At 41.7% G+C, this 20,160-nt stretch overlaps 2 protein-coding genes across 6 annotated transcripts in view; both read right to left on the reverse strand.

The window, feature by feature from the left end:
- Positions 1–7,902, reverse strand: part of dhx58 (DEXH (Asp-Glu-X-His) box polypeptide 58) — a 52,766-nt gene extending 44,864 nt beyond the window's left edge. Inside the window, exons 1-2 of one of the 4 annotated variants that reach the window (XM_041173358.1) lie at positions 7,775–7,902; positions 7,316–7,411 (exon numbers count right to left, since the gene is read on the reverse strand). In XM_041173358.1, coding sequence (XP_041029292.1) covers positions 7,316–7,411; positions 7,775–7,797 — 119 coding nt within the window. In that variant the 5' untranslated portion in view covers positions 7,798–7,902. Of the gene's footprint in view, positions 1–4,872; positions 4,924–7,315; positions 7,412–7,774 lie in introns of those variants that run through there. The other 3 variants (XM_041173361.1, XM_041173359.1, XM_041173362.1) reach the window with 3 other exon arrangements.
- A 4,420-nt stretch (positions 7,903–12,322) lies between these two features.
- Positions 12,323–20,160, reverse strand: part of kat2a (K(lysine) acetyltransferase 2A) — a 62,106-nt gene continuing 54,268 nt past the window's right edge. The window contains exons 16-18 of one of the 2 annotated variants that reach the window (XM_041173566.1): positions 15,714–15,777; positions 13,969–14,053; positions 12,323–13,171 (exon numbers count right to left, since the gene is read on the reverse strand). In XM_041173566.1, coding sequence (XP_041029500.1) covers positions 12,978–13,171; positions 13,969–14,053; positions 15,714–15,777 — 343 coding nt within the window. In that variant the 3' untranslated portion in view covers positions 12,323–12,977. Of the gene's footprint in view, positions 13,172–13,968; positions 14,054–15,713; positions 15,778–20,160 lie in introns of those variants that run through there. The other variant, XR_005941306.1, reaches the window with a different exon arrangement.

Here is a 20,160-nt window from a genome sequence, read left to right on the forward strand (position 1 = left end):
GGCATCCGTCAAATTTAAATCATGGGAAGTGGCATGTCATTCAGCAGCGTTTTTACTTCTTTCACAGGATGTGGGCACCACTGGCTCAGCCAGCGTTTATTGCATATCCCTAAATTGCCCTTCAGAAGATGTGAGTTGCCTTCTTGAACTGCTGCAGTCCAAATTGTGTAAGGACACCACAGTTGCTGTTCGGAAGGGAGTGGCAGGAATTTGATTCAGTGACCATGAAGGAACAGAGATACAGTTCCAAGATAGGGTGGTATGTGACTCAGAGTGGAACATGATGGTCGTGGTTCGGATTATCCATGTGTCTTTGTTCTTTTCGTATTGCAGTCAATTTCCAATTTTCCACTTGAAATAGATGCAAATGAAAATTGGGCTACTTTTGTGAGTGTTGATCCAAAATTTAACTTTTAAAACCAGGTGACAAGATAATTGACAAGAAAATCAATCCAATTTTTGTTTTCTGTTTTAAAGAAGGTGCAGCTCCACCTCGAATGGGGCTTTGGATACTGGTGAGTGAGATGGTTCCTCAGAGGACTGTAGCAAGATTCAGGTTTGTGGCACTTTGGGCAGCTCAGTTGCACAGGAGGGGAGGAGGAAGAGGGGAAGTGCTACAGTGGTAGGGGATTCCATAGTTAGGGGAGCAGACAGGCATTTCTGCGGCTGTAGATGTGACTCCAGGATGGTATGTTGCCTCCCTGGTGCCAGGGTCAAGGATGTCACAGAGCAGCTGCAGAACATTCTTTTGGGGGAGGGTCCACATTGAGACCAATGACATAGGTAGGTAAAGGAATGAGGTCCTGAAAGCAGATTTTAGGGAGTTAGGAAGGGAATTAAAAAGCAGGGCCTCAAGGGCAGTAATCTCAGGATTACCCCCAGTGCCATGTGCTAGTGAGCAAAAGAATAGGAAGATTGAGCAGTTTAACATGTGGCTGAAGAAATGGAGTAAGAGGGAGACCTTTAGATTTCTGAGACATTGGGATCAGTTCTGGGGCAGGTGGGACGTGTACAAGAAGATCGGGTTACACCTTAACAGGACTGGGACTAATGTCCTCACATGAACATTTGCTAGTGCTGTTGGGGAGGGTTTAAACTAGATTGGCAGAGGGATGGGAACGAGAGGGGAAATTCAGAGTGGAGAGGAGAAAAACTGGCAGTGGGAAGTAGAGGAGTATTAACTGATAAGGAGGATATATCAGAGAGTTGTACAAGATTAAGAGAATGTTTGGAGAGCTTGATAGAATTATAGAAGGCAATAGTAAGTCATTGGATGGGATTAGAGTAAGGGGGAATGTAAAAAAGCCTAAATCAGGCTTAATGTGCATGTATGTAAATGCACGGAGTGTCATTAATAGGATTGGTAAACAACAGGCACAGGTTGACAAATTGAATTATGATATGATTGCTATACAGAGGCCTGGCTCAAAGAAGGGCAGGACTGGGGGTTAAATATTCCTGGGTACAAGGTGATTAGGAGAGACAGGAAAGGAAGAAAAGGAGGGGGAGTGGCAGTATTGATTAAAGATGGCATTACAGTACTGGAGAGAGAGGATGTTCCTGAGGGGTCAAGGATAGGATCTCCCTGGCTAGAGGTAAGGAATGAAAAGGGTGCAATAACATTAATCGGTGTCGTGTACAGGCCACCAACCAGTGGAAAGGATGAAGAAAAACAAATTTACGAAGGAATTACAGAGAGGTGCAAGGATTATAGAGTGATTATAATGGGGGGACTTCAATTATCGAAATATAAACTGGGATAGGAATAATGCAAAGGGACAAGAGGGGTGTGAGTTCCTGGCATGTGTTCAAGATAATTTTCTGCAGCTGTAAGTTTCCAGTCCAAAGAGGCGGTAGGCATTGCTGGAGCTGGTTCCGGGGAATGAGTTGGCCCAAGTTGATCAAATATCAGTGGCAGAGCATTTAGGGGATAGTGAGAATTGTATCATAAGGCTTAGTTTGGCCAAGGAAGAATCCAGAGCAGGGATAATTAGATGGGGGAAAACCAGCTTCAATGGGATGAGAATGTATCTGGGTCAAGTGAGTTGGGAATCAGATGCTGGCAGAAAAGACACTTGCTAGTCAATAGGCCACCTTCAAGGAAATAGTATTGCAGGCAGGGTCAAGGTATTCCCTCGAAGGGGAAAGGTAGGACAAATAAATCCAGAGTGCCCTGGATGACAAGAGAGATGGAGGTAAAGATGAAAACGAAGAAGAGATCGTATGACAGATGTCAGGTAGAAAATACAATGGCAAATCAGACTGAATATAGATGGACGAGAGGGGAAGTGAAAAAACTAAGAAAAGTAAGGAGAGGGCATGAAAAGAGACTGGCAGCTAATATAACGTGGAATTTACAGGCATGTAAATAATAAAAAGATGGTAAAAGAAGGGGTTGGGCCGATTAGGGATTTAAAAAAAAGCGGATTTGCACGTGAAGGCAGGAGAGATAGTGGAGGTATTGAACAAGTACTTTGCATCTGTCTTTACAAAGGAAGAAGATGCTACCCAGACCAAGGAGAGAGAGGAGGTAACTGGTACACTCAAAGCATTTACAATAGAGAAAGTGGAGGTGTTAGAAAGGCTATCTTAACTTATAATAGATAAGGTACCAGGACCACTGAGGGAAGTGAGAGTGGAAATTGCAGCGGCACTGGTGATAATTTTCCCGTTTTCTTTAGACATAGGGGTGGTGCCAGGGGACTGGAGAATTGTGAATTTGTATCCTTGTTTAAAAAGCTGGCAATTACAGACCAATCAGTTTGACTTCAATGGTAGGGAAAGTTCTAGAAATTATAATTCGAGACAAAATCAATAATCAGTTAGACAAGTGCAAGACAACTAAGGAAAGCCAGCATGGATTCATTAAGGGAAAATTACATTTAACTAATTTGCTAGAGTTTTTTGAGGAGGTAACAGAGAAGGTTGATAAGGGCAAAGCTATTGATGTGGTATATATAGATTTTCAAAAGGCATTTGATACAGTGCCACACAACAGACTTGTGATCAAAATTCTAGCTCATGGAATAAAAGAGAAAGTAGGCACTTGGATAAGAAATTGGCTGTGTGACAGGAAACAGAGAATAGTGATAAATGGGTGTTTTTCAGACTGGAGGAAGGTCTGTAGTGGAGTTCCCTAGGGGTCAGTGTTGGAACCCTTGCTCTTCCTGATATATATTCATGACTTACACTGTGGTGTTCAGGGCATGATTTCAAAATTTGCAGATGATAAAAAGATTGGAAACATTGTCAACTGTGATAAGGATAGTCTTAAACTTCAAAAGGACATAGATATGTTGGTGGATTGGGCAGACAAGTGGCAGATGAAGTTCAATGCAGAGAAGTGCGAGGTGATTGATTTTGCCCAGGAGAATATGGAGAGACAGTATAAAATAAAGGGAGAGCCTCTAAAGGAGGTGCAGGAGCAGAGGGACCTCGGTGTATATGTGCATAAGTCATTGAAGATGGCAAGGCATGTTGAGAGAACTGTTAATAAAGCTTTATTAAAAGGGGCATCAAGTACAACAGTAAGTAAGTCATGTTGAACTTTTATAAGACACTAGTTAGGCTTCACCTGGAGCACTGTGTCCAGCTCTGGGTGCCATATTTGAGGAAGGACGTGAAGACGTTGGAGACAATACAGAGGAAATTTACAAGAATAATCTAGGGATGAAGAACTGTAGCTAGGAGGATAGATTGGAGAGGTTGGGACTGTTTTCCTTAGAGAAAAGAAGGCTGAGAGGAGACTTGATCGAGGTATTCAAGATCCTGACGGATATGGAAAGGGTAAATAGTGAGAAACTGTTCCCACTCAAGAGAACATCAAGAACTAGAGGGCACATATTCAAAATAATTGGCAAAAGGAATAAAAGTGAGGTGAGGAAAATTTTTTTCACCCAGAGGGTGGTTGGAGCCTGGAACAAACTGCCTGAGCAGGTGGTTGAAACAAGTTCAATCGAGGTATTCAAAAGGGAATTGGATTGCTATCTGAAAAGAGAGAACGTGCAAGGTTTCGGGGATGAGACAAGGGAGCGGGACTAGGTAGAATGCTCTTTCAGAGAGCCAGTGCAGACTAGATGGGCCAAATGGTCTCCTTCTGCACTGTAAAGATTCTGTGATTCTGTGGAGAAAGTGAGAATCGCTGCTTCTTGCATTATTCATTGTTTTCAATATCCTGAAGTCATTACAGATTTATCAACTCAATTTTGATATGATATTCCCCATGACATGCAGTAAAATTAAACTCAATATTATTGCAATTCATATCACACAATTCAAATGTAGAATGTCACCAATCATCACTGGTTGTCATGTCACAGGTCACTGACAAAAAAAAATGAAAAATTAATGTACATATTAAAAGCACAGGATAGAATGTATTCAGTGTTGTAACTCAAGCTTAACTTCTACATCTTGTGACATTGGCTGGCTTTTGTGGAACAGATAACATAATCAAATATAAAAAATATATTGCATGTTTATTTTCTGGCAGGACAAACCTGGACTACTTAAATCAAAAAGCAGAATGCTGCAGGTGCTGGAAATCTGAAATAAAAGCAGAAAATGCTGGAAATACTCAGCAGGCAAGGCAGCAGCTGTGGAGAGAGATAGAGTAAACAGAACTAGTTGATTCTGTTTCTCTCTCCACAGATGCTGTCTGACCTGCTGAGTATTTCCAGCATTTTCTGTTTTTATTTTTGGATTACTTAAGTGTCCGACCATCGTCCTATATAAACGGAATGGAATTTCTCTGAGGCCTGTCCTTAGAAATGACGGACCAAAAGAAAGTTAAACTACGAATGTGAAAACATCCACAATGTATCATAATAATTATAAAAGAACATTAGCACATTAGCGCCAAATGAGACTTACCTCTACAAAATTATTAGCTGCACATCTGGCACAAGAGCATTGGTTGGATCACTGAAAGGAGAATTGAGCAACGTTTAACCTTCCGGCTTTGAGAAGCTCAGCAATTAACTGCTTTGTGAAAGATGCAACACACACACAGCTATTCAACAAGGGCACAATCCCTCTTCAATTGCAAGCATTCAGCTACTTGTCCTGCTAATCGTAAATGTATTCTTAAAGATGTCTTAGCACTGCTCGATAGAAGTCTTTAGTGCTTGGCAAGTCCTACATCCTCCCAGAGGAGGAATACTGAGGTCTTGTTGGGCAAATTAGACAAGAAAAGGCTAAACCTTATGCTCCTGAACTCAGTGTAGTCAGTAAGTAGGTTAAAATGGTCTACTTCTATGCTGGACTCCACTATCTACTATATCACACGGACTGACTAGGTTATCTGTCTTTATACACGATCATGAATGAAGTAATATTACACAAAAGAAAAGAACATGTGGCATTTGCCTGTGGAGCACAAGGGATGGAACTGCGTCTCATATTTCTGTATCAAAGCATAACACCAGCAAAGTTTCGTTGTGGAACCCTCCCTCTGACTATTTTGTTAGCTAGAAGTCCATTCCTTTTATGTGACAATGCAAGATCTGCTGAAGCCAGCCTCTGATATGAAGTCGGATATGAAAAGCACTCGGTGCATCGTTTGGCATCATCACAGTGCAATGTCGGTCTCTGGCATCAGCAGCCCTGGACTAAAACTTGAGACATCTGTCCTCACTACAGCTTCCTATTGTGAAGCCATGCAATAGATTAAAACAATTCGCTGAGACCCCACTGTTGTCTCATTGGGGAAGTTGCACCGCATTGGTAGAGTAGATTTTGCAGATCAGGAAAGTCTCAGACGTGTTCTCCAGTCTACACGAAATTATCTCATTCCACAACCGGCACTAAATGAACCAAAACAAAAACAGAATTACCTGGAAAAACTCAGCAGGTCTGGCAGCATCGGCGGAGAAGGAAAGAGTTGACGTTTCGAGTCCTCATGACCCTTCGACAGAACTTGAGTTCGAGTCCAAGAAAGAGTTGAAATATAAGCTGGTTTAAGGTGTGTGTGTGGGGGGCGGAGAGATAGAGAGAGAGAGAGGTGGGGGGGGTGTGGTTGTAGGGACAAACAAGCAGTGATAGAAGCAGATCATCAAAAGATGTCAACGACAATAGTACAATAGAACACATAGGTGTTAAAGTTAAAGTTGGTGATATTATCTAAACGAATGTGCTAATTAAGAATGGATGGTAGGGCACTCAAGATATAGCTCTAGTGGGGGTGTTTTTTTTTATATAATGGAAATAGGTGGGAAAAGGAAAATCTTTATAATTTATTGGAAAAAAAAGGAAGGGGGAAACAGAAAGGGTGTGGGGATGGGGGAGGGAGCTCAAGACCTAAAGTTGTTGAATTCAATATTCAGTCCGGAAGGCTGTAAAGTGCCTAGTCGGAAGATGAGGTGCTGTTCCTCCAGTTTGCGTTGGGCTTCACTGGAACAATGCAGCAAGCCAAGGACAGACATGTGGGCAAGAGAGCAGGGTGGAGTGTTAAAATGGCAAGTGACAGGGAGGTTTGGGTCATTCTTGCGGACAGACCGCAGGTGTTCTGCAAAGCGGTCACCCAGTTTACGTTTGGTCTCTCCAATGTAGAGGAGACCACATTGGGAGCAACGAATGCAGTAGACTAAGTTGGGGGAAATGCAAGTGAAATGCTGCTTCACTTGGAAGGAGTGTTTGGGTCCTTGGACGGTGAGGAGAGAGGAAGTGAAGGGGCAGGTGTTGCATCTTTTGCGTGGACATGGGGTGGTGCCATAGGAGGGGGTTGAGGAGTAGGGGGTGATGGAGGAGTGGACCAGGGTGTCCCAGAGGGAGCGATCCCTACGGAATGCCGATAAGGGAACCACATCTGTAGGGTTTGAGAAACAGCCAGCGCACTTCGTGCTCCTGATCGCTATTTAGAGATCCCGGCTGTTAAATATCTGAACAAAAACAGAAACAGAAATACCTGGAAAAACTCAGCAGGTCTGGCAGCATCGGCGGAGAAGAGCACAGTTGACGTTTCGAGTCCTCATGACCCTTCAAAAAGATACCTGGTTGGGAAGTGTAGGTGGAACACACTCAGTCCCTGCTCTGATACATACAACCGCAGCCTTTGTTAACCCATCTAAACCTGCTGTCCGCACCTAATAAACTCAAAGAATGATCATAGGCGGCGTCTGCAGAATTGTATCGCAGCACAGTCGGCACCGATAGGCGAGGGCTGTAAGTTAAGAAAATTAGGAGACAGGACACGTTTTAAGACAAAGTACGAACACACATTGAAGATCGTGAGTACAAATTTCAAGAAGGGTATCAGAGGGGAACGCAGGGGGAAGAGGAGCCACTGAGGAGCGGACACAAATCAAACGCAACTCACCAAGAAGCTCTGGTCTGGTCCTCAGGAGCAGTCGAGCAAATGCTAGCGTCTGGCAAAAGCTTATAAACAAAGTGCATCAGTTTCGATTTCCTTGTTCTGCAGTCGGAATAGAAACAGAAAGTGAAACTGAACGTTTCTCTGAAACTGCATTGGGGGCCCATTGAAGGAGTGCCGTGACACCCAGCAAATATTATACATGCTCAAAATCTTAAATTTGTTTTATAACTCGTATGTTAGTGGCATTTGGATTAAAAGCGTTTTCGCCGCTGCTGAACGTGTGTTAAACTAAAAGGACAGTGATTCGTTCTGCGCCAGCGGATTGAAAATGGGGAGGTTTACCAGGAGACGAGATTGAGGCAAACTTGTTCGCAATTTAATGAGTGTACCACAGGCAGATTACAATCTGACAAAAAGCCATAATAACCAGTGGATTAATATCAATCCCTGTCTGAAACCTACCTGATCTTTACTGAAAACTGCATTTCCCATTTGCCGGCATTAGCCCAGTTCTAATGCAGGTTTAGGCTTCATTTATCTTTTGAAGTCGACATTTTTACGGTCCATAGTGACCAGTTTTTTTTTTAAATCTGCTGTTGGAGAACCCTACTTTTAAATTGAAAGTCAAAATCGTTGAGGAAGGGGTGGTGGGGGGGGGGGGTGGTGGAGAGTGCAGGGGAAAGAGCTAAGATTTTCATAGGGAAAGTAGAGTAAGTCCAGCAGGCGGCAGTACTTCACGCTGCGGTTGAGCGAGCTATTGCTTGGCCCAGGACCTTTTGCTCAACAATTGTCTCATTGAGATTTCTGTTGCCATTCTTGTTATATGTTTAATTTTTCATGGGATGTGGGCATTGCTGGCAACGCCAACATTTATTGCCCATCCCTAACAACCGAATGGCTTGCTAGGGCATTTCAGAGAACATTTAAGGATCAACTTAGGGCAGGGGATCTGGAGTCACTTACAGGCCAAACTGGGTAAAGATATCAGGTTTCCTTCCCTGAAAGGGTGTTAGAGAAAGAGGGTTTTTGTTTTAACAACAATCCAATAGTTTCATGGCTATCGTGACTGATGTTAGCTTTTTATTCCAAATTTATTTCATTAATTATCTTTAAATTCTCCAGCTTCTATGGCATGAATTCATTCCTCTGGATCATTAACCCAGCCCTGGAGATTATTATCCCAGTAGATCAAGAATGAAGTCACAGTACCGGTGCCCATTTGGATTTAAGATTCTCCCTTTCATAGACTTGGACTTAACCCATTCAGGGTCCTTTACCTGCCAAAAGAGATTGCTGAAGCGGGGGAGATAAGGAAGTTACCCCCAAACTAATCACAAGTGCTTCTATACCTAATGTAAAACACTGTAAAATCACCAAGTTTGGGTATTCACTTCTGAAATTGGAAATATTTAAGGGCCTAATCAAAGTTTAATTAAGAGAAGGGGATGCAGTCGAGGTGGTTCCTATGTATCAAGGGAGGTGGTTTGAGGAAATACAGTTTAGCATTGACTATTAACAATATTACTGTTTGGATTTGGGATAATTTTGCAATGATAGGAATGGAATCAATCACAATGTAGCAGGTTATTTTGGGAAATAAAAGGTCCAAGAGAAGGTTCTGGCAAGTAAAATAAATGTTAAAACTCAGACTAAGTGGAAAAATTTCACCTATGTGTTGATATTGTATTGGACAGTAAAGTCCCACTAGGTTCATGAATGAGATGAAATGGTAGGATGCAAGATAGAAACAGGAAAATTACACCACCAAATGGGAATTTTAAAAAATCATCTCCTTAGGTGAAAGGATCAGCTGAAAGCCCACAAATAGCTTGCATCATTTGGCATGATATTGGGGTAACTAGCTTCTGGAAAACACAGTGAAGGTGCCCTGAAGATTGGATCTCAGGCATGAACTGATAAACGTATCTCAGCAGAGCAAGACACAACTCTAAATTAAATCAAGGCATTGCTCTACACAGAAGCTTAGTTTTTAATTAAACAATCAAAACACAGGTAAACACATTGGTATCTGTCAGAGGGATTAAAATTAAAGGCGGTCAAAGAATTTGAATTTCTAAAAATTGGCATTGGATGCCTGAATTAACAAGGAAATGGGACAGTCGAAGGCGAGGGAGAAATAATACTTAGCAAGAATTATCCAGAAGATGGATATGAGTAAAGGAGAGTTGTAGAAACCATTAGAACCACACATACTTGGCTATATGGTGCACTGTCACTCTCTGTACCATGTAATATGATTTTCTTTACCTGCATCATGGTGTGTTGCTTGAATGTATGCTACGGAGGCTGCACTGACACGCTGTAAGAGACTGTAAACAAATAAAAGATTTTAAAAAGCTGTTGGGTTTGAAGGACTTGAACTGTTTTAAGTTGTAAACATGTTTTCTAGACTGTTAGCTTGCAGTGGTTGTAATATATTTGGATTTCCAAAAAGCGTTCTGTAAGGTACCGCATAAAAGGCTACTTCATAAGATAAGAGCCCATGGTGTTGGGAGTAGTATATTAACATGGATAGATGATTGGCTAACTAATAGAAGACAGAGTTGGGATAAGGGGAGCATTTTCAGGATGGCAACCTGTAATTAGTGGAGTGCCACAGGGATCAGTGCTGGGCCCTCAGTTATTTACAATATATATTAATGACTTAGATGAGGAAAGTGAATGTACTATCGCCAAGTTTGCAGATGTCACAAAAGTAGGTGGGAAGGCAAGTGGTGAGGATAACGCAAGGACCCTACAGAGGGATATAGACAGGTTGAGTGATTGGGCAAACTTGGCTGATGGAATATAAGGTGGGAAAATTAGGTTATGCACTTTGGCAGGAGGAGAGGAGCTGAATATTATTTAAATGGAGAAAGGCTGCAGCACAGAGGGATTTGGGAGTCCTTGTCCATGAATCCCCAAAAGCTAACATTCAACAGGTAATAGGGAAGGCAAATGGAATGTTGGCTTTTATTTCAAAGGGAATGGAGTATAAAAATAGGGAAGTCTTGCTAAAATTATACAAGGCACTAGTTAGACCACATCTAGAATACTGCGAGAAATTTTGGTCCCCTTATCTAAAGGAAGATATACTGGCATTGGAGACAGTCCAGAGGTTCACTAGGTTGATTCCAGGTATGAAGGGATTTTCTTATGAGGAGGTTGAGTAGGTTGGACCTGTACACATTGGAGTTTAGAAGCATGAGAGGCGACCTTATTGAAATATGTAAGATTCTTAGAGGGCTTGACAGGGTAGATGCTGAGAGGTCATTTCCCCTTGTGGGAGAGCCTAGGACCAGAGGGCGTAACCTCAGAGTAAGGGGTCGCCCATTTAAAAGAGATGAGGAGGAATTTCTTCTCTCAGAGGGTAGTCAAACTGTGGAATTCTTTACCACAGAGGGCTGTAGAGGCTGGGTCATTAAGTATATTCAAGGTTTAGATAGACCGATTTTTAATCAGTAAGAGAATCAAGGGTTATGGGGACAAGGCAGGAAAGTAAAGTTGAGGACTATCAGATCAGCCATGATTTCATTGAATGGTAGAGCAGACTCAACAGGCCAAATGGCCTACTTCTGCTCCTACATCTTATCGTTATTTGATGGAATTATGATATATTCTTTTTCAGTATGAAGCTTTGCTACATTGCAATTTAATACCAGGTTTGCAAGATCATTTTATTTATTCAATAAAATTAGCAAACAGAATGATGTTTAAGTTAGGGTGTCTTTATAGAAAAAAGTTGTTTCAAAGTCTACTGGATAAAACAGCAACTGTAGAAACATAGGCTTGTAGCTCAAAAACATCAACTCAAGCAGTTCAGTGCCACAGCTAGCAGCAGGTCTCCATTTTTCACCAAGCCGGCCAGTCTCCATGTGCAAGCTCAATATGATGGCGTCGTAGCTGAGTCCAATGTCGCCTTATGTTGCTTCCACATGTGCATATTTCCAGGAAGTACAGCAATCACAAGCAGGAACCCTGCTTAATTCTCCCCTTACTGGAAGTTATATGTAATGTCCTCATGATTGCCAAATGACAAGGGCTAGCTTTTTCTGGGGCTCAAAGCAAATTGGGATACTTTTTTCAACATGTTGTTTGAATTTGATTTCCTTGGAAAAGTATTTTTTATTTAAAAACAAAACTTTGGCTGCATTCATCTTTTAAAATCTGCACTAATGACAACAGGCATCCCAAAATGAATGTTTCGTGGCAACAGTGCAAATTCATTTGGCTCAGACTAGACTCACGTTTCATTCTGGTGGATTAATTTGAATTAGGCATGTACAGCCTAGAGATAAATATGCCTTATTATTTGATTCCATAATAACCTTCAGTATTCTCGTTACTTAGATAGTCACAGACAAAATAATTTAATTTGACATTTTGTTCTCCGAACAATGGGTCTTTGTCAATACCTCATGGATTGCCGAAAACTGCAACGTTCAAGAATGAAAGACACCCTCCAGTTGAAAACCAGGAACACATAGCTACAACTGTAAATTGCAAGCTATGGATTTTGCTGGGCTCTCCTGGAGCTAACCCAGTCACATGCAATTCTAGTTGCAAATGGAAAATTTAACCAAATTTCCATGCAGAAAGAAGTCATGACAAAAGTGAATCTGAAAGTTAAACTCAAAAGTTCACCAAATAAAAATGTATTGGAGCAAAGCTCCTACTCTTCTTTTCAGCAGACTTGAAAGTTAATACAAAACCTTCATCAATATTCTTGCAAATGCTCCCATTGGCAATGAAACCTTCCAGTGTGTTGAATTGTGCAACAAATGTATGTTATCATTTTTGCAGAATTGTTATGCTCAGTGACAAAATCTAATTTAACATACATCTTAAAAAAAACTAGTAATAGGCCAATAACGCAGTAAAATAAAGATTTACATTAATATATCTTGAATATCCAAAAGTGGTATTTAATGTTTTTACATAGTGACTTACATAGATGACCACAGAAGCTGTTATGCAAAGAGCAAATAAAGACTGTATCTACAATTTGAGTGAAGTTACTGCTGAATTTATTTACATCAGCAAGACGTTACAGCAAACGTACAAAATGCAACTCAGTTTAAAAAAAAAATTACAAAATCTGTAGGTAGTCAGGCATTATCACAACATGCCCTATTTATCATTTACTGACAGGCAACGCTGAAGTCACAGACTCCACAGAGTGAAACGTGAGAAGCTCACAGTAGAACGCATTCTGCTGAAATGATCTACTTTGTGTAGGTTCCATCATCGATTTCAATAAGCAACATAAATGCTTAGTGATTACTTCTGTGATGTGCATCATCTTTGCATATGTGTGAATATTACAGATCATTGGTATCCAAATGGAGCATCCAATATCTTGATTATTTGTGTACATTTTTGACAGAAGAAACTACATGCAGTGAGATGGATACTTCAACAGTTAAACACTGGAACAGACTGGATGTTTGTAAATTTAATGATTCATTATGGGTACCATTAACCAGCCCATGCAATTACAGGATATCATAAAGGCATTCAAACAAATTTCAATAATGCCACTTTTTGAAATGCACTGATCAGACCGAGTTTATGCGGTTTATGAGTAGTTTATTCTGCTGGGACCTTGGTCTGTAAGGTCTTGTCTGCACATCCAAGCTTTCAGCTATCCCTTGTAGAAGTGTTTTCACTTGTCCAAGAGCCCCATTTCTTTAATCTTGAAGTAGAAAAACTTCTCCAGCATGTTGGCACATTTGCAGTACTCGCTCTCAGGAGGGTTATACTCGCGGCAATTTGTGATGATACGTTGGACATCGGCGATAAATAACTTCTTGGAAACATAATAACGATTCTTTAGCCGGTCACTCATACTCTTTAAATCTGAGGCAAAAACAAGGATCAATATAGCCATCATATCCACATAGTATGAGTTTCTTTTGCAATTTATATGAAAATAAAACATAGGGAATAAGAAAATCTAAAAATGGTAAATACTTATACTTTGCAGCTTGTGCAAGTTGGCATTTTCCACAATGTAAAATAAGATACATAACTTAAGATGTGCTGAATTCATAGGTGAAAAAGAGTGGCCAAATTTACATTCTTGCATACAGTCTAACTGCCCCATTTTGGTTAACTGCTATAATTTAGGAAGGGAACTGTTGCTATGTTAGTGTAGTTATAGGCCTCAGGACAGACCCGAAGCAAGAATGAAAATGATGTCTAAGTGTCATCCTCTCTTTACAAAAACAAAACCAATGAAAAGGCTCATCAAGAGATAAGCTGCCCAGCAGGATATAAATTGGCTCAAATTCAAATGAATTGCTGTTGATTGGAACAAATTCTTAAGATAAGCTACCTCACAAAATGGCTATTGCTTTGAAACTTTTTCTTCAGTAGATTCTCATTAATAAGCTTAAAAAAAGGACAGCATGGCCCAGCTGATTAATGTTGGGTCAAATAGAACCCACTACAGGTCACCACAATCATAATCACAGAGACTAACTGTATGAATGCTCAAACATCACCTAACAGTAATCTGAACAAATGCAAATAGCTAATTAAAAGTTAAATTGCACTGTATGTAGGGCCAATTATTTAAGTACTTTATATATCTACTTTACAATAGAAAGGTGAAAGAGTTAAAATGAAAACCTTGTGCAATTACATAAACATACCGATTGGAAACCGAATAATTTCATAGTAATCTGGAGCCTCAGACTTCTTCACTGGTTCCATGAAAGGCCAAGCGCTAGGATGGCTCTGTTAAAGAGAAATAGTTTACATGAGATCGAGAGTACCGGGAAATAGAATTACAGTTCTTTATTTTGGAGGGAAGTATGCAAATAAATAGAACTAAAACATACTATGTGATACAGCAAGTTTTACCACGGAGCAGTGAAAGATGGTTCTGGCTCTGCCTCTGCAATTCCCTACACTGTAGGTTCACCACCTTAGCAGTGTTATCACGGAGAGGTGCCCAGCAGAAACTGATTACTTGCTCATAGTAAAGAAAACCAAAGTTACCGTGGGTTTCACTCAAGTACAATCTGGCTTGCAACCAGTTCCACATTCTAGATGCAGAGTAGCATTGGTGGCAACCCGAGAGGTTATCTGCTCACTATCTCAGCTAGAATGTGTTGCTTAAAAGCCCAATGTAAGGAAGAAGGAGCTGTAAAGTCTTGACTTTAGAGGCTTTTGTTTAAAATTTATTTTTACACGGGGTGTAGGCATCACTAGCAGCATTTATCGCCCATCTCTAGTTGTCCTTGAGAAGGTGGTGGTGAGCCACTGCCTTGAACCGCTGCAGGCCATGTGGTGGAGGCACACCTACAGTGTTGTTGGAAAGTAAGTCTCAGGATTTTGATCCAGTGACAATGAAGGAACGGCAAGATGGTTCCAAGTCAGGATGGTGTGTGGCTTGGAGGGCAACTTGCAGGTGTTGGTTTTTCCATGCACCTGCTGCCCTTTTCCTTTGAGGTGGTAGAAGTCATGGGTTTTGCAGGTGTTGTCGAAGCCGCCTTATGTGAATTTCTGCAGTGCATCTTGAAGATGGTATACACTGCTGCCACCGAGCTTTGGTGGTGGAGAGTGTGTTTTTAGGCTAGTGGATAGGGTGCCAATCAAGTGGGCTGCTTTGTCCCAGATGGCGTCAAGCTACGAGTGCTATTGGAGCAGCACTTGGCCAGGGAAGTGGAGAGTATTCCATCATACTCCTGACTTGAGCCTTGTAGATGGTAGACAGGCTTTGAGGAGTCAGGAGGTAAGTTACTCTCCAGCATTCCCAGCCTTTGACCTACTCTGGTAATCACAGTATTTATATGGCTGGTCTAGTTCAGTTTTTGTCAAAGATAACCCCCAGGATGTTGAGGGAGGGGATTCAGGAATGGTAATGCCAGTGATGTCAAGGGGAGAAAGATAACATTCTTTCTTGTTGGAGATGATTACAGCCCGGCACTTGTGTGGCATGAAGGTAACTTGCCACTTAATTTAAAACTAATTGGTTTGCAACCTGTGGTGGTTATGACTACAAAAGAACATTGGTTAATCAAATGATTAATTGAATGTGCTGACCATTAGAATATTTTAACAGATTGAACTTTGAGATAAATCAGTACGCTTAACTGTGCCACTTAACTGCTTGATACTACTACCAATTAGCACAGAAAATATTTACTTCAACTGATTCAGAAAATAGATGAGGTATAGGTTTCATGGTTATATATTTTAATCCTTATAACTCAATATCACCTTGGATAATTTGTATCTTCTAGTGCAAAAGCAATGACTCAATTATATCAGTGCTCAATTTCAGAAATCTAGAGATCAATAACATAGCTGCTGTGTTCACATTAACAAGGATTATTAAAAATAATCCTTTAACCATATCCTAGATGTATCCTATGTACTCTCTTCTCACAACCTTTATTTGGGCCAGTAGGTTTTTCAAAGAGTTGTGCAGCTGATCTGGATCCTTCAGTTCTTTTCTAAAAAACAAAGCAGAAAATAGGTTATGATTCTAATTTTTTATTATTCATTCATGGGATGGGGGCATCACTGGCTAGGCTAGCATTTATTGCTCATCACAAATTGCCCTTGAGAAGGTGGTGGTGAACTGCCTTCTTGAACCGCTGCAGTCCATGTGGTGTAGGTACATCCACAGTGCTGTTAGGGAGTTTCAGGATTTTGACGCAGTGACAGTGAAAGAAATGGTTAAGTAGTTTTAAGTCAGGATGGTGAGTGACTTGGAGGTGAACTTGCAGGTGGTGGTGCTCCCGTGTATCTGCTGTCCTTGCCCTTCTAGATGGTAGCGGTCGTGGGTTTGGAAAGTGCTATCTAAGGAAGCTTGGTGAGTTGCTGCAGTGCATCTTGTCGATGGTACACACACTGTTCCCACTGTGCCTTGGCGGTGGAGGGAGTGAATGTTCATAGATGGAATGCCAATCAAGCAGGCTGTTTAGTTGTGGATGGTGTCAAGTTTCTTGAGCTGCACTCATTCAAGCAACTGGAGAGCATTCTTGTCATGAAAATATAATAATTTTCATAATGTTCCTGGATCAGTGGGATCTGTACAAGCGGGATGGTCTACATTTGAGTAACATCCTTTGCTAGTGCTGTTGGAAGGAGTTTAAACTAATTCGGCAGCGGTAGAATGTTAATAGAATAGGGACACATCATAATACAGTAAAACAATCAAGTTAGAGGGAGTACAGCTGCAATAAGCTTCAAGGGAATAAGGCAAGGCTGGATGGCCTCTACTTTAGTGCCAGGAGTATTACAGGTAAAACCATTGAGTTAAGGGTGGGGATTGACATGAGGAATTGTGATATAGTAGCCATCACTGAGACGTGGTTGAGGGAAGGGCAGGATTGGCAGCTCAACGTTCGAGGATATAGAATCTTCAGGCGAGACAGGGGAGGGGGTAAAAGAGGAGGCGGCTTTGCATTATTAGTTAAGGAGTCAGTTACTGCAGTAAGGAGAGATGATATCTTGGAAGGGGCATCGAATGAAGCTTTGTGGGTAGAGCTTAGGAATAAAAAAGGGGCAACCACATTATTAGGTGCTTATTATAGACCCCCAGATAGTCCGCGGGAAATTGAGGAGCAAATATGCGCACAATTTGTGGAGGTGTGTAAAACCAATAACAATAGGGTAATTATATTAGGTGATTTCAACTTTCCCAACATATATTGGGATAGACATAAAGTGTTAAGGGCTTGGATAGAGTGGATTTCTTGAAATGTGTACAGGAGAACGTCTAAGGTCAATATGTAGAGGGTCCAACAAGTGACGGCGAAGTGCAGGACCTAATTCTGGGGAATGAAGCTGGACAGGTGGCTGAGGTGGTGGTAGGCGAGCTTTTTAGTGATAGCGACCACAACATGGTACAGTTTAAGTTTGTTATGGACAAAGAAATCGACAAGTTGCAAAATAAATGTTTTGGATTGGGGGGAGAGTGGATTTTAGTAAAATAAGGCAGGATCTGACCAATGTAGACTGGGAACAATTACTTGTGGGGAAATCTACAGAGGAACAGTGGGGGGTGTTCAAAAAGGAAATGGGGAGGGTACAGGCTCAACATGTTCCCTCCAGGGTGATAGGAAGGAGTAACAAGCCCAGAGAACCATGGATGACCAGAGATATTCAGGTTACGATGAGAAGGAAAAGAGATGCTTTTAGCAGGTACAAGGGAAGCAAATCAGCAGAGGCATTAGCGGATTTCAGACAGTGCAGGGTGGAACTTAAGAAAGAGGGGATACAAGAAAGCTCTGGCTAGTAAAAGTAGGGAAAATCCCAAGATATTCTTTAAGTATATCAATGGGAAGAGGATAACCAGGGAAAGAGTAGGGCCCATAAGGGACCAAGGGGGCAATCTTTAGTTGGAGCCAGAGGACATCGCTGGAGTGTTGAATGAATACTTCATGTCCGTCTTCACCCAAGAGAATGAGGATGAAGGTATCGAACTTGGGGAGAGAGATGGCGAGGCTCTTAAGCAAATTGATATAGGGAGTGACAAGGCATTGGAGGTGTTGGCAGGCTTAAAAGTGGACACATCTCCAGGTCCGGATGATTTGTGTCCCAGACTGCTGAGGGAGGCAAGGGAGGAGATCGCAGGGACTCTGACCCAAATTTTTAATTCCTCTCTGGCTATGGGGGAGATGCCAGAGGACTGGAGAACAGCTAATGTGGTTTGGCTATTTAAGAAGGGTTGTAGAGAGAAGCCAGGGAACTACAGGCCAGTGAGTCTCACGTCAGTGGTAGGGAAACTATTGGAGAAAGTTCTGAAGGAGAGTATCTATCTCCACTTGGAGAGGCAAGGTTTGATCAGGGATAGTCAGCATGGCTTTATCAGAGGGAGGTCATGCCTAACAAATTTGATTGAATTTTTTGAGGAGGTGACCAGGTGTGTAGATGAGCATAGTGCAGTTGATGTCGTTTATATGGATTTCAGCAAAGCCTTTGACAAAGTCCCACAAGGGAGACTTATAAAGAAGGCAAAGGCACATGGGATACAATGAGCTGGGAGGGCTCATTGTGAATATCCCTGTCCAGGGTGTTGCGTGCTTTGCCTGGGTCTGTTCAAATCTATCTTGTATTACTGTTGCCTTAACGGAGGTGTAATTGGGAGTCAGATTAATTAGGGGAGCCAGGAATTATTATGGTAGTAATCTTTAGACCAATGTATGTGCTTAAAATCTTTTATTTTATTAAAAAATGTTTAATATAGTTTTGTAAAAAAAAACTTTAAGACTTGGTGGACTTATTACTACTGAATTCAAGGCATGCATTTGAAATAAAATACAACTTGCAGGGTAATCTGATAAGGTGGATTCAAAATTGGCTTAGTTGTAGGAGGCAGGGAGTGATGACAGAAGGATGCTTTAGTGACTGGAAGCCAGTGTCCAGTGGTGTACCACAGGGATCTGTGCTGGGTCCCCTATTATTTGTCATTTATATAAACGACATAGATGACTATGAGGGGGGGAGGATTAGTAAGTTTGCGGATGACACAAAGATTGGCTTGGTGGTTAACAGTGAGGTTGAGTGTCTTGGGCTACAGGAAGATATAGATGGAATGGTCAAATGGGCAGATAAGTGGCAGATGGAGTTTAACCCTGAAAAGTGTGAGCTGATACACTTTGGAAGGAGTAATTTGACAAGGAAGTATTGAATGAATGGCATGGCACTAGGAATTTCTGAAGAAAAAGGGACATTGGCGTGTGTGTCTATAGATCTCTGAAGGCAGAGAGGCATGTTAGTGGGGTGGTGAAAAAGGCATATGGGACACTTGCCTTTATCAATCGAGGCATAGATTACAAAAGTAGGGAGGTCATGTTGGAGTTGTATAGAACTTGGTGAGGCTACAGCTGGAGTACTGTCTGCAGTTCTGGTCACCACATTATAGGAAGGAGGGGGTACAGAGGAGATTCACCAGAATGTTGCCTGGGATGAAACATTTAAGTTATGAAGAGAGGTTGGATAGACTTGGGTTGTTTTAGTTGGAGCAGAGGAGACTGAGGGGCGACCTAATCGAGGTGTATAAGATTATGAGGGGCATGGACAAGGTGGATAGGGAGCAGCCGTTCCCCTTAGTTGAAGGGTCAGTCACGAGGGGGCATAAGTTCAAGGTGAGGGGCAGGATGTTTTGTGGGGGGGGATGTGAGGAAAAACTTTTTTACCCAGAGGGTGGTGACGGTCTGGAATGCGCTGCCTGGGAGGGTGGTGGAGGAGGGTTGCCTCACATCCTTTAAAGAGTACCTGGATGAGCACTTGGCACATCACAACATTCAAGCCTATGGGCCAAGTGCTGGTAAATGGGGTTAAGAAGTAGGTCAGGTGTTTCTCATGTCAGTGCAGACTCGATGGGCCGAAGGGCCTCTTCTGCACTGTGATTCTGTGAATATTGTGATTTATTTTAAAGATAGGTTAATAATGGGGTTTGGATTAGTTTCTCTGTGTGGATGTGTGTGTGGGGGGTTTAAGTGAATTGCAGACAGCTGGTCTGGAGCTTCTGAGTTATCAAAAGAGAAGCTAGGTTTGAAATGCTAAATACGTAAACATGGCTGAGGTTTTAGAGTGAGAGGTGTTAAGAGCATTTGCACTTTTAGATAAACCAGAGTCGTGAATTCAAAATGATGGTGCAGTGTTGCATCTAGCCAGCAGAGGCTGTGCCAAACAGTGTGTTTATTTTCCCCCAAGGGTTACTGGTGGTATGAGTGCTGTGGAAGATTTATATTATGGAAGGGGTAAAAGTTGCGGGGACATTTTGGGACAATGGGTTTTACATTAAAAAGGGAGAAGCATGTATAAAGGAGCTGAGGTTATGTATGGGCAGAGGGCATCCTAAGATCTGGCAAGTGTGAAAAGCC

This window comes from Carcharodon carcharias, chromosome 23, assembly GCF_017639515.1.
Source record: "Carcharodon carcharias isolate sCarCar2 chromosome 23, sCarCar2.pri, whole genome shotgun sequence".
Taxonomy (NCBI): Eukaryota; Metazoa; Chordata; class Chondrichthyes; order Lamniformes; family Lamnidae; genus Carcharodon; species Carcharodon carcharias.